This window comes from Larus michahellis, chromosome 1 (assembly GCF_964199755.1).
Source record: "Larus michahellis chromosome 1, bLarMic1.1, whole genome shotgun sequence".
NCBI classification, from domain to species: domain Eukaryota; kingdom Metazoa; phylum Chordata; class Aves; order Charadriiformes; family Laridae; genus Larus; species Larus michahellis.
Genome location: NC_133896.1, coordinates 2,815,897 through 2,830,746, shown reverse-complemented (window position 1 = coordinate 2,830,746; position 14,850 = coordinate 2,815,897). Strand labels below are relative to the sequence as shown.

General features: G+C 41.7%; 1 protein-coding gene across 2 annotated transcripts in view; it reads left to right on the top strand.

Moving 5' to 3' along the window:
• EXOC4 (exocyst complex component 4) overlaps positions 1 to 14,850 on the top strand; it is a 431,048-nt gene that overhangs the window by 41,500 nt on the left and 374,698 nt on the right. For both annotated transcript variants that reach the window (XM_074573187.1, XM_074573188.1), the window contains exons 4-5: positions 6,624 to 6,808; positions 8,927 to 9,036. In XM_074573187.1, coding sequence (XP_074429288.1) covers positions 6,624 to 6,808; positions 8,927 to 9,036 — 295 coding nt within the window. The remainder of the gene's footprint in view (positions 1 to 6,623; positions 6,809 to 8,926; positions 9,037 to 14,850) is intronic.

Genomic DNA, 14,850 nt, shown 5'->3' with positions numbered 1-14,850 from the left:
CAAAGCGGCTGAAACCTTCCAGGCTGCTGCTGTTTATTTGCCATTTTATTCAGGGGTTCAGCTTTTTTCCTTTTGTCATACTGCTTTCTGTATGACTTGACTTTTTTTTTTCCTTCAAATTGTGACCCAGCACACTGTTTTCTTTTAACTTGTGTCAGTTGTTTGTTCATGTTTTCACATTTGTTGTCTAAACTCAGAATAGGCTGGTATCCCAGATGGAAAGCATTTGGTTTTCTAGTTTGAGAAACCATTATTCTGGTGTTTGTTTTGTTTGTTTTTTTTTTTTTTTTCCCCCTGAAGAAGCCCCTAGTTGAGGGCTTTCATTTTATTTCTGCTTGTAGACTTCCAGCACTGCGGAGGTCTAGAATAAAAAGAAAGAATACCTGTCTTTTCACATCTATTTTACAATGCTCTTTGGAAAATTAAAATACTGCTTCAAAACCTTTTAAGGGAATATGTAGGTTTAACTGCAAGCGGACCAGAAAACTTTGGCCTAAGTCAGGAAAGAAGGAAGAATTTTAACAAATATCTTGCAAGTACTTAGGTTCTAGTTTGTTGTAAAACACTAAATTAAAACCTTCCAAATTGGATGTTATGGTAGGCAAATGTTTAGCTACACTTTCTTTTTAAGGCAATTAATCCCTACTATAAACTGACTGTGACCTTTAAACAAGCTGCAGGATGGTTCTGGTGCCACGCTTATTTTCTATAAACTTGCAATTTTTAGCTCATACAAATCAGAGCTCTTTTTCTGGGCTTATTTCATTGATCCTTATTTTCTGAAGCGTCACTACTTATTATTGTAGGTAATAGTAAGTGCAATAGTGGGTAGATATAGATAAGTAGATTTTAACATCAGAAATAACTATCAGATTATCTAAGACAAATTCTGTTGTAATCCAGGCCAATGTTGTAATTTTTATCTGACTAAATACGGTTATTTTATATTTGTTATATGTGGTTTTCAATGGGAGAGACAGACTTCTTTCAGAATTTAAAAAAAAGAAAGACTAAAACAGGGTGGCGGTGGGGATTACCTAGCTTTTCTTCTGGTACTATTTAGTAAATCATCTTTTTAAAGAAGAATAACAAGATGTTTGTGTGTTGATTCACCTTCCAGCTGTTTTCTCTTGCTGCAGCTCCACTCTGCACCCCAGCCCCTGCCCAAAGGAAAATGTTGGGAAGCTCTCTTACCTATAATTGTCTTTGTGTCCGGGTACTCAAATGCAATGCCGTTATCTACCCCCAACCTCCCACCCTCAGAAAAAAAATAATCAGTTATTCATTTCCACTTAGTGAAGCTGGGCAGGTGTAAGTAAGAGGCTTGAAGGACTCTCAGGTGCTTTTTCTGGACCCTTGAATCACTCGTAGTTCCCTTCTCTACATCTAATTTTCAGGTTCTCTGAAAAGCGCTGCTATTCCATTATCAGTCTTAACCAGAGTCTCGTAGTGATGACTCTTCCCCTCTATATACAATTCTACATCTATTAGTCCCTTTGTTAGCATGAATAGCACCCAGTAGGTATTAGGAGCATTAAAAACCAGGTAACTACTTGAGAAATCTAGTCTAAGCTAAGGGGAGAAAATCTAATTAAATGTGATACCGTTTCATGTTTTATAGCGTATTTAATCTTCATTATCCAACACACCTACCGCAGCGAGGATAAGGAGCAAAAAGCAGGGGTGGTGTATTAATTGCACCCTCAGCTCGTTGTATGCGCAGGGTGGCAATGAGAGCGAAAACCAGGTTCGGTTCCCTCTCTGACTTTTTGGATAACCCAGGATTGTGCCGAATCACACTGTGTCCCGTTATTTGGATGTCCCACTCCTGTATTTGCAGGATCGTGGCCAGCAGATCAAGATAAGGGACTCTGCAGTTGTGAGGCTGCAAGAAATGTAGATACCTTTTCTTGTACGGGAAAGGAGTGACACGGGAACAAGTCCATGGGAGACACCCAGGGTGGCCAGGGTGAGGAGCACACAGCGTAGAAGAAGCTGCAGTAATTCAGTTTGCTCAGCCTGCAGAAAAGATTGGGATTTTGCTGTCTGTGGCCATCTAAAAGACTTAGAGGAAAAACGGACCCAGGCTGCTTTCAGAATTGCACAAACGAGAGGCAACCATCACCAGTTTCCGTGGGAGAAACTGGCTGGACATAAGAAGACTTTTTTCCCCATGAGAGGGGTTAAGCATCAGGAGCAAGAGACCAGAGAGACGGTGAATCTCCCTGCTTGCAGATTTTAGTTAGTGAGATCAGCAGCCTGATGTAATGTTGAAATTAGCCCTGCTTTGAGCAGGGGCTTGGACTGGAAACCTCTGGAGGTCCCTTCCAAGCTGGGTCAGGGTGTTATTCAGTCAGTTTATTTGTCCAGAGAAGCTGTGGCTGCCCCATCCCTGGAGGGGTTCAAGGCCAGGTTGGACGGGGCTTGGAGCAACCTGGGCTGGTGGGAGGTGTCCCTGCCCATGGTGGGGGGAGCGTTGGGACTGGGTGATCTTAAGGTCCCTTCCAACCCAAACCATTCTGTGATTATTCTAGCAACACTGTGAACACTGATTCCTGACTTCCAGAATTCTTTGACTCGCTCTAACAGGTGGGAGACAGTTGCCTTCTAAAATGTTAAAAGCTTTTTATGTTTAGTAATGGTGCCAGCACTATAAATACATTCAACGCCCAACACTTAGATTTCTTTCTAGAAAGCACCTTTTTCTTGATTTGTTCTTTATACTGTAATCAGAGGAGCAGCATCCGCAATCAAAAAAATAGAAATCCAAAAATAAGGGGATTTCTCCTAAATTAAGGTTCTCTGACTGGAGAAATCACTACTAACTTGAGGAACAGTGATACTTTTTTGCAGGGCAGTATTGGGGTTATACTCCGACCTGTCGCTGCTTTGGGCAGCCCACCTCCCACTCCTCCACCTCCTTTTGCATAGCAGGGTTTGAAATGGGAAAAGGTTAAGAACAACTAGTTGAAATGATATGCCCAAGGTGAGTGACGAGCTCATAATAGAGTAGTAAATAAAATCTCCGCGATTTTCAAAGTTGAAAGTATTTTTATCGTGCATTTGGGTCTCTTGAGTAATACAAGCGATGGTGTGTTACCCGCTGAGCGGGGGCATAAAATTCTGGTCTTGATTTAATGATAGACATAGTCCCTGTTATTAATTCAATTTAAAAAGTCTTATTTCTTTCTAGTCTTGCTCTCGGTACCCATCTTATTTCTCTTGGCTGCACGTGGCTGTGCTCCGGGCTGACCCACCGTGGTGGTTTTCCAAGTCCCTTTGTAACCTCAGTGTTTCTTGAGACAGTTGATCATCTCGATAATGTGGCCCAGATGGATGCTTGGACTTCAAACAAAACCAGTTGTAAATTACTTCTGCCTGAGTTTCCAAGTAGTCAGCGGAGCTGGTGTCACTATTACTGCTCTTCCTATTCACTTGCTGCTGCTTCTTCTTCTCCATCCACCTCTGTAACTCTTGATCTCCCCGCTTCTGCACAGCAAAGCCTTCGTGATGACACTGTGGTTATTTGCTGAAAATGAGTTTTAAGGACTGATCTTTCCTGGGATAGTTGAGAGAGACACAAGCTTGTCGAGGTTTTTCTCGTAACAGTTCCATTGTTAGATCTATCTGTAGTGTATTTTTAATTTTGTGCATTCTTTGCAGGCATTTTAGCATCATTTTAGTTGCTTATGCTACCATTATGTGGTAGGTTATCCAGGCCACAAATTAGACCAGTGTTTTAACCTCTTATTTTGCATTCTGAAATATAATCTGGGGTGCTGCTTTACAGCTTGCTTATTGCCAGGATCATCTTTCTGCAGGTAAAACTACAGAAGGGAAAAATGTTTGATTTCTTTCTTTTTTTTTTTTAACGTAATGTTTGTACTTGTTGCCACCAAAACCAATTGGAGACCTTACCTTGACTTCCAGGAATTTGGGATTGAGCTGGTGGCTACTTTTGAGACCCAAACTGTTCTGAACGTTAAAGCTTTTCTCTTGTGCTAGGTCTTAATTGGTGGTAATGGGAAGTGAAATATCAAAACAGAGCGGTTAAGTGAGGCTTTGGTGGAGTGGGGCTGCCTTGAGTTACCAGCAGGCTCTGAGCGTGCGTAAGGTTGGAACGTGCCCGTGTTATTTACCTGCGGAGTTCGGTCCCTGGGAAGGTGGCATTTATCAAGGACGTAACATCAAGCTTCTCTGACTGCAAATACAAAGTATCAGAAAGGCCATCAAACACCCCCAAAACAACAGCAAAAAAAGCAGCTTTTTCCAGAAGAAGAAAGTTCACTGCATAACAGTGTGCGGTTTTTGATTTTGTTGGGTTTTTGCTTTTTTTGGTGGTTTTCTTTTATTTTAAAGTGCAATAAATGATTGACTGTTCCATTTGTTTCTTAAAATACGTGTTTGAGAGCTGTATGTTGGTCTCAATAATTAGTTTTGAGAATATCTGACTCTTTAGGAACAGGGATGACAAAAATAGAGCCAAGTGATCTGAGTGGAATGCTTTACGTTTCTGGTGCTTGCGTTTTAGATAATGCTCTTCCTGAATGTCTTGGATCCTTTTTAATGTCATTTTCCTGCTTGCCTGCAGTTCTCCCCTCCCTTGCATTTTCATCTCTCAGCTTCGCAGTTTGACAAATGTTGTTCCTGATCTTGTTCTTGCTCTGGTGAAGTCGCTGACAGCTCTCGGGGCAGCGATGAATGCCTGCAGCTCCCCTGAAGTGACTTGGAGGGGGGTTAAAGCGCCTTTGGAATTGGGAAATTTGGGGTACGTCTCTACCTGCCAAAGGAAGAAGAGAAAAATTAGCACTTAAACTTCTGCCAAAGGTTTCCAAGCTGTGTCTGCTGAGCCTGCTCTATTTGTATGTACTGTGGCATGCCAGCTTTTTGGGGAGAAGCAAATTTGGGTGGTGGGTTTTTGTTTTTGTTTTTTTTTTTTTTTTTTTTGCTTCATCTGTGGTGTGGTTTTGTGATGTCTTATGGCCAAACTTAAAAAACACTTCACGAATAGATGCTGGGTAGCCACAGAACCCCATAAATGCTGTTGAAGTTGCAGCGTCGGTGGGTTTAGGAGGAGCCTGTTTAGTCCTCTGTGATTAATAGTGTGACAGAAATTCGTTCTCAAGCCTGAGCTCTGGCCTGAAGCCTGGCAGCGAGCGCACGCTCTCACCGTCGGTGCAGAGGAGAGAGTTTCATAGGTAGGGCCTTCTTGGCAAAAGTTTTTCAGGAGGAAGGAAAAAGTGCAGCTTCTTTTTGGAAACTACTCTTAATTTAAAAAGCCTGACTGCCCCAAAGCTATTTCAGGGTCATTCTTGACTTGGAGGCAAAGCGATATGTTGTTGATAAATGTTCTCTCAGTATATTTAATATTTACTGGTATTAAGGGACCAGACCTGAGCTTGGCTGTCTGCTTACTGTATCTCTTTGCTTTTCATTTTTGATGTTTAGCTGACAGGTTCGCTGTAAACTTAAATCCTGAAGTGTGAGCAAATGTCTTATTTCACTAGGAGTAACTTCAGTTATTAGGGACTGATTTCCCACCCCCCCCGATTCCCCCCCCTCCCCCCCAGTTCTAAATCTATGCTTCTCTCCATGCGATGCTCTTTGTAGTTTCTTGCACCAGCAGCACTGAGATTTTGGAAACTGCAGAGGGATTCCACTTTTTGAATTTTTTTTTTTTTATTTAGTAACTGTGGAAGTGCAGTGTTAAATAGTTAGGAAAAGCAAGGAAGCTGGGGGGGATGCAAATTGATAGTGTTGCTTTTAAGCACTGATTTGTCATTCCTGGTGGCTTTTGTCCATGTTTGGTTTTGGGATGTAAACAGAAATTGGGTTCCTCAGTCCAGCGCCCACTGGATGTCGGCTGGTCACTATTCCAGTGCGTCAGCAGAGAAATGTTACCGATGGCCCGTTTACGTTACAGCATGTCTAGATCCCTGCCTGTTACTCTGTTGCTTGAATAAAGTTATTTTCCTTAATTTGAACCTTATTAATCAAACATTTAAAAAAAAAAAAACAACCAAAAAAAACCAACCCCCACTCTTTGCTAATTCAAAGGTACTTTTGAACTCTAATAGCTTCATGAATTTGATGGCTATGTTTATTTAAATTGTGGAGTTCCACGATGTAGCAGCTCTGTAAGCTAGAAGATGAGGCCTTCTGAGCTTTCTCAGCTATGTCATGGCATCAATTCAGGCAAATAAAATTTAAGCCATTTTCTCCCTGTGTATAGAATTGAGAATAACGTTTTGTTGGTGTTTCTGTAATGAAAAGAATAAAGGCAATCAAACGTCGTTGTCAGTATCTTTTTCCTACCACTTTTCTACTTGATAATCCTCTTATTTTGCGATAAACTGTGCTTTGATTTTTATTTAATGAACTGTGTTTTAACTAACTTGTTTTATACATATGCTCAAAATGTTTGAAAACTGCTTATTAAATCTGAGTTCAGATTTTGGACCCTTTTTATATATTGAATTTTCTTTTAGGAATAGAAATAAAGAAATGCTGCTTAAATTAAAAGGGTTTATGGTCATGGTATTCAGGCACTATCCTAATCAAAGAGGAAAGTCCTGAGAGATGAATGAATTGACCTTTAAAAGTTGTCCCATGTGTTCTTCCAGGTGTCAGCGGTGGACTCCTTGGAGGGTCCTCTTCTTCAGGTGGAGGGATTGAGTGATCTGAGGCTGGAGCTCCACAGTAAGAAGATGAACATGCACTTGGTCCTGATAGATGAATTACACCGTCACCTTTACATCAAATCTACTAACCGTGTAGGACAACGCAACAAGGAGAAAGGGAGAATAAGGTGGGTTTGGTGTGGTGCTGAGGGCAATGGGTCTGGGAGGGAAGAGGGCAGCGTTCTCCACTTTCCTAAGTAGAAACTTTCTTGGGAGAGTGCCATCGACTTAGACCTCAACCTCTCATTTTTGGCAAGCAAATTTCTCATGCTTATGGAGAGCAGGAAAAACTCCAAATATGTTGATGTACCTTCGAGCCTGTGAACAGTCTGTTCTTGTTCTTTCACTTTTACTTGGTGATTCTGTTGGGTTTTTGCTGCTTCCCACAGAATTATGATGAGGTCCATTCCTTTTAGCATTCTTTTCCTTCTCTGATGCGTATACCTTTCCTACAAATGTCACGGTCATGAGGCTCAGGTCAGGCAAAGGGAACAACACAGGGAAAAATTGCTCATCCTTTCTAGCAGATGTCCAAGGTTTAAAAGATTTCCAGCTAACCGCAGGGTTAGTAGCCGGAGGCCGCAATATTGATATGCCTGAGCAATGTCTTGGCTGTTGTGTTTTAAAGATGTTGAAACTTCTTACCTGGTTGGTGCCTCTGATCAGTGGAAACTCAGCTTAAGCATAGGTGCTAGGCTAATTTTTCCTGAATTTTTGCAAATTCCAAGTTAGAGGGCAATAAAGTTGTTGGGAGGGAAGGAAGACAGATAGTGGCTGGAAGAGAGAGACACAGTACTGGAAGATGACTTTTGTAGAGTAGGACAGGGGCGGGAGCAAAAGGCAAGCTAGCATATGATGAAGATGCAGAGAAAAGATAAATTAGCATTTTATTATGAGAAGGAATAAAAAATGCTTAGCAAAAATAAGAGGAGAGATAGTAAGTTAACATTAAATGAATTCAGGAAATAAAGGATTGATTGAAGTTGAAATTTCTAGGAAGGAGGGTTGCTAGCAAGTCATCAGTCTCTTCCTTACTCATCTTGTTAATTAAAAACAGACACAAAGCTTTGGTGTACCCAGACTATGCGACTGCTAATTAACTGCAGTTTTGTATGACTGCTACAGGGACCCTTATCTTTTCCTTGTTTTCTGTCTTTTTTTTTTTTTCCCCATTCCCTGTTGCACATCGTTGCTATTTGATAACATGAACTCTTGCATCAAGGACAGCCTTGCTGCTGTGTTTTAGTGTCCTGCCCTAGACTGGATGTTGACCAGGACGCAATAATGTTTATAATTATTTCTTATATTGGCTTTTTTTCTTTAATATTGCTAAGACGGAATGCATAGTTAATCCCTGTAAGTATGGTGTTGTAGGTGTATAGGGAGTATAGGTGGTTCTTACGCAGGATAATAAGCTTAGTCTCTTTCTCTTTGCAGGTTCCTATTAGCATTTTGACCTCTAAGGGAACATTCTGAACTCCATTACAGGAGCCTTCTCCACTTCTTTCTCTTAAAAATGATTTCTTGCTTGTGTTCCCCTGCCACATCCAGCTTCATGCCTCTCATTACGCAGCTGGGGCAGCATGACACATTTTTGGCAAATAATACTATGTGAATTTATTATGAAAATGACCAAGCCTTTTCTTTCTGAGTAAGAGGGCTCATTGGGGAGGGATGCATGTAGGTGTGCACAGAAGAGGAACTGGAAGGGGAGGAAAAAGGGTGGAGGTTTCTGGAGGGAACTAGAAAAGCTTGAAGGATTAAGTAGTTGACTGAAGCTGCAGAAATGGGAGCATCTCTGCTTCACAATATGGAGTCTTCCAGGAAGATCGTAACAATTCCATGTTGATTTATCATCATGCTAGCAGTAGTTAATTGCACTGGAGGTGAATGTGTTAAGAAATAATCACGTGCCTGTGCCCTGGTCATGTTGTGACAAGTCAGAGTGCTATTAAATTCAGAGAGGCCTTGGGATACCAAATCTTGTCATTGATATGACAGTGTTCCCTTATTTATTTTTTTGGCTTTCTTCTTTTTCTCTCAAATGTCTCTGTATACACACCTACTCCTACTCATCTGTGGACCTGTGCTTTAAGACAGATTTTATAAACGTCTTGTATCAGAACTGTGTTATGTGTATCTATTGCTTAGGCTTACAAATTGAAGAAATAAATGGATTATTTGTTGTGAACTGCGGTTCTAAATAATTGTAAACAGTTTGCTTTAATTCTTTCCCCCTCACACAGTTCACTTGTGAAAGATGCCTCTTCTGTACCTCTTATGGATGTTACTAACTTGTCTACACCTCGAAAGTTCCTTGAAACTTCCCAGTTCAGCACTCCAGGAAGCTCCAGCAGTGAGTATTTGTCGCGTGCATTCCTCACAGAATTATTTTGTAGATCTTTAGCTGATTTTACAGGAGTAATAGTAGGCATACCATCCCCTCTTCGTGATTGTCTCAGGATCTCCATCAGCAGCCAAAGTTAGGAAGTGATTTGTGCAGCATCATGAAATAAATGGGGGGTATGTCCAGGGGCTGAACTTGGCTGTATCTGTATTTTCTTTTTGCAAATCATCCTTTCCCTCTCCTACCCCCCATCAGCTTCAGTTAAATACACGTAGTTTTCTGTGCCTGTTCTGATCTTAGAATCATAGAATGGTTAGAGTTGGAAAGGACCTTAAAGCCCATCTAGTCCCACCCCCCTGCACTGAGCAGGGACACCTCCCACCAGCCCAGGTTGCTCCAAGCCCCGTCCAACCTGGCCTTGAACCCCTCCAGGGATGGGGCAGCCACAGCTTCCCTGGGCAACCTGGGCCAGGGGCTCACCCCCCTCACAGCAAACAATTTCTTCCTGAGATCTCATCTCAATCTCCCCTCTTTCAGTTTGAAACCGTTCCCCCTTGTCCTATCACTACGTGCCCTTGTAAAATGTCCCTCTCCAGCTTTCTTGTAGGCCCCTTCAGAGAAGGCCACACTAACGTCTCCCTGGAGCCTTCTCTTCTCCAGGCTGAACCCCCCCAGCTCTCTCAGCCTGTCCTCACAGCAGAGGGGCGCCAGCTTTTGCAGCATCTCCATGGCCTCCTCTGGCCCCGCTCCAACAGGTCCACGCCCTTTCTATGTTGGGGGTCCCACATCTGGAGGCAGCACTGCAGGGGGGGTCTCCCCAGAGCAGGGTAGAGGAGCATCTTGATCATGTTCTTGATATCTTGGGCAGAAAAGATATTTGCAGCCAGTTCAGTTTGCGTAGAAGTCTCCTCTGTTATTTAATGTAGGCAGGCAGGTACGTGTAGATGCTGCAGAAGTTTTTTGACTGTGTTGGAGGCAAAAGGTCAGAGCTTCTCCTTATGGGAACTTTGTAACTGTGACTAAAGGTCTCTCTGTACACAGGAATAATCTGGTGATCTTTGTATTCCTGTTACTACAACAGACACCGAGCAAGACCCTTGGCTTTGTGGGCGCTGTGGTATGAAGCTTTGAAAGTGGTGCTGCACAGATGGGGAATTAATCCTTGTTTTGTTTCAGTAGATTAATAAGCAAGGTTGTCCTTGTTTAACAAATAAATAAGACTAATAATACAGAAGTGACCTACATCTCTCCCCACTTTTTTCCACAAACTTTCAGTATTCCTCAAATGCAGAGAATCTTTCCTTCTCTTCTCATACTTATTCTTTTGTCCTTATTTTTTTCTGCTTGTTTCTGTTTTTTCTTGTCATGTTTGCCTCCTAGATTCTTTTATTTGATCATTCTTATCTTTCACTCTTGTAGGGGTTTTTGTTACTTAGCCCTGCTCCTGGTTGGTCTCTCAGAGCCGGAGCTTGTATTTCTACATAGTGGAGGTTTGTGAGGGGTCACTTGTGAGATGCCGATACAGACTTCCAGAGCTGGAAACTGCACCTTGGTCATGGAAACCCGGAAGAGAACCACCACGTGAAAATTCTGGGCAAAAAACTTAACAATTGCTCTTTTGTCCTTGGTCAGTGAGAAATTCAGTTCAGTTTTTTGCTAAAGATCACATTATTTTGGGGAGCTGAGGAAATAAACTACAAAAAACGAAATCCCAGTCTCACCACTGTAAACGTCAACCTGCTTCCTTTTCAGTGAGTTAGTTGTACACCATCTGTAATTAGTTTACGCCTAAAATATTAGCCCTCTATATAGGAAGAAAAAAAAAGTCTGAAGTTACGGAGCTGATGGGGATCTCCCGTTGCGCCTGACGATGGGGAATAGACAGCAGGAGATGTACCTACTGAAGAATGGAAATCCTGTCCTTCTTTCAGTACCCTTAGTGTCCTCCTTAGTTGGTTTGGGTTTTTTTTTTTTGGATGGTGTAGTATCAACCTTAAATATGCTCTAAGGAGAATTTTGCTGACACTTGTCACCTTTGAAGGCTTACAGAGCCTGGCCAATCCTCGTTGCATCTTCCAAGATTGGTAAGAAGTTTGATATTATCCAAAACTGGCCAAGAAGACTTTTTTTTTTTCCTAGCTGTAGCCAGTGTAAACCTGTTTGTAGAGATAAATGTGTTTTTCGTGTTCATGCTGGACTACTGTAATTCTCTCTGTAAAGGAAAGTCCCAAGGCATCCCGCTTCTTCAGAGCGCAGGGCTCATGAGCACTGACCCTGGTGTTCCCATTTATGTACTGCCTTTTTCCTTGGGCAGAGTCCGGTTCAAGTTTACTGCGCTGATTTTCAGTGTCTCGTTCTTGTAGTGAACCAACTGTGATCATCCATGACAGTCTTGACCGCCGTGATTATGGCTATATATTGTAACAAGATCATACAGCAATAAGTGGTGTCATTCAGTACATAGACTTGGAGTTGTTGGTGGCGGAAGTATTTCGAGGAGCAGAACCAAAATTAACCAACCTCAGTTTCAAAGTAACAAAACTGCTTATCTTGCTGCAGTGGGAACCAAATCTAAATTCCAGATTTTGATAAAACTTCTCCAAAATAAATGGAAAGCAAGCCTGAGTTATCCATCTGACAGGAATGTTTATGAACTTTCCTAAGACACCTCCTACAAAGCCTGAGTGATGCGCATTAAGATAGAAAGGTAAACCAATGTGTGAAGGATGCCCTGTCTATAAGGAGCAAAAGTGCAAGATATTTATTTTGATTCCGTCTTTTTTGGCAGGGATGAGGCCGAGACTCTTTTCAACCATCTTTTCCTTGGAATAGGGCGTGGGATCCCTATTTAATGTGTTAGCCCCAGTTTGAATATTGAGGTTTGGGATTTGCTTACCTGGACCATTCAGACATTTCTTCCTATACAAGTAGTGAGACTATGCTTTCAAATAAAAAAGGTTATTTTGTTTAATTATTTTATTAGTGGTTCCCCCCCCCCCCAGTACAACAGGCGAAGTCTGCATGTGTAAGAGGAGAAAAAGGTGTGTTATTAATCACTTGTGGCAGCAGAACAAGAAATGGTACTAGCATTCCTAAAGCGTAGCTAGGTAAGTGTGTTCTCACTCATTTGTGACTTCTAAAAATCAGTAAGTTCTATTTTTATTTGCTCGATGCCGTGTTGATGGTGTTTGAAATCACTTGTCCTAACATGCCCTGGTAAACAGTTATTCCATACTGTATTTGAAAGAAGGTTCTGGGGTATAAGCAACAGGTAAGAACCGCAGCAGTGGTCTCCAAGAACTGAGTTGTTTGTGAACATGAAACGACATCGCTCCAAATGCCGGAAAACAAAGGCTCTGATGGTGTCATCCTCAACTCCAGTAAATCCATATAGGTCAGTTTAGAATCTGCCTTAAAATTCCCATTTCTGCAGATCTGTTCTTGCTCTTCGTGCCCAATGTGCAAGAAAAACGTCTTACCCGGCTCCTCGTTACACTCTGTATCATTCAGTGAAGTGCTGGGCAAGTGTTCCTCAGACTGGGAGAGATGTAGATGATAACAGAAAACATTTGATCAGCATAAACTATGCATATGGTCTTGCTTCAAGTGCACAATGTACTTATGTATATTTTTTCCACATAATTTTATTTAAAAGTAGCCTTTTCCAGGACTGCGGAACTACCAGAGAATTTGAAACTTATGCGTATGCATAATGAAAGCTGTTTCTGACTGTAGTCATTTAAGTTCTTTGGCTTTTTATTGATGAAACAAAGTGGCCGTGCATATTAATGTGTGTTATTGTGAAGCACTGACTCATTCAGCCCATCTCAGCAAAGATGCCAAAATTTTGAGTCCTTTCTGCATTCCCTTCCCAAAGGAGACGGTACTTTGTGCTGTAGAATCTTTATAAGGGAATTAAAGCTGTTCCTGCTGCACTTAAAATAAACAAAACCTTCAGTAATGTTCACCTGAGGATTGTAGATACGGTAGTTCACCAGTAACATTTTCCCTTCATGCCAGTTCAGAGAAATAAATTTGCTTTTAAATTATATTTCTCTGCTTGAACCTTCTGTACTCCGAAGAGTATTTATGGAGGTTCCTGCATTGCCAGGCTCTTCCTGGAACTATAAAATGTTCTTGCCCAGTGCATAGCAAACCCAAGAGCGCCCTTTCCCGAAAAATTCCTGAGAATGGTTTTCAGAAATCTGAAGATTTTTAGAAGATGAGCTGAGGTGGTGACAATTGATATTGTTATTGCTGGCGTATGTAAGCTTTATGCTGAACAGGTAATACACGCCAGTGACCCATACTTCTCCGCTCTGAGAGAAAAATGTAGCCTCTAGGTCCAAACTGCATGGTGGCTTCTACGGTCAAGTCTAGTTACTGCTCCTGGCTCCGTTTCTTCAAGAAGGCAAGTGCTTCTGTGGAGGTGGAAACGTGGAGACCTGTGAACTTGGCCCTGCAAAATTCCTGCAGGAGCCAGAGCTTTAAGGTCCGATTTTAAAGGTGGCTCTAAAAATGCCATTGTAGCATTTTCTGTTTGTTGTTGCAGTTGCTTCCACTTCAAACATGCTCAACAAATACATAAAAGGTATTTTTTTTCCTATTAACCTCACCTGAGGATCTGACACCAGCTGAGTGAATTTTCGCTGTAATTTGTACTTGAAATTAAATGATCCCTCTCGCTGAAGCAGAGTTTTCCTGTTGTAGCTGTTTTGCATTTGCACAAATCCAACTGAGGACTTGCTCCGAAGGTGGTGGGAATCCAGCGGTGAGTCTGATTTTTCTCCTGCTATGAGTGCAGTGCTGCAAGAAAAGCAGAGTTTGTTCTTATCTCAGGGTAAATTTTTTCCCCGAGGACGTTTAAGAGGAAGTCTGTTCCTGCAGTGTAAGAAGGGTTTGCAACTACACAATAAACATGAAAGCCCATGAAGTTACGTTTTGTGTGTCTGTTTTTGCAGGACCGTGATTGCCCTCACTAGTGGCTCGTGCTCTGACTTGATGCTGAGCACGGATGCGTGTAATCTCTGTGTGGGTTTGGGGAAGGGAAAATTGAGGACGTTTTAGATCCTTGTGATGAAAGCCAAAGGGGTAAAGCTTAGTACGCCTCCTGCAATAACTTCATTGGTCGTTCTTCTATGTGGTCCCAACGTAAGATATTTGACTACTGTGAACTTAATTTTTTTATTTGGAGGCTCAGTTTTCATGCTTGTGTGCATTAGGAGGATTTTGAACATGGCTTACAGAGTTGCTTTGTACAGTTTTCTTGGAATGAAATGTTACAATGGATTTGAAAGAGTGGCCTTGTCAAATTAAAACGCTTCTGTTTTTGAAAGACTAACATGCTTAAAACTATAGATGGAACTGTGTGAACACCAGTTTTAGAAAGGAGGAGATTTGCCCTGAGGCTTTGAGGTTAGTGATCTGAGACCCATTTTCTCCTGGGCTCGGTAGTAAGGCAGAGAAGAAAATGACCAAACCTTTCAAATAACCCATTTCTAAAGTAACTGTGCGTTTGTTGCTCACTGTCTCCATGCATGGGTCAGGACAAGGATTCAGCACCAGAAATTAGCAGGTGACGTTTCTTCAAATCTTAAATTATGCCTTTGGGGCACTATGAACTTGCATCCTTTTCTCTAGAAGGATTGAAGGCAGAAAGGGTATAATCAGAAAGGACATAAATCGTGGAAAATAGTACATTAAATTTTACTACTTACCCATAAAAGCACACAGCTAATGAAATCTTCTGTAATGAGTAGCAGCAAATTTTGACCATTCATTGGAATGAAAAACAAGACCCAAGAGTCTTTTCTTTAGCTGCTT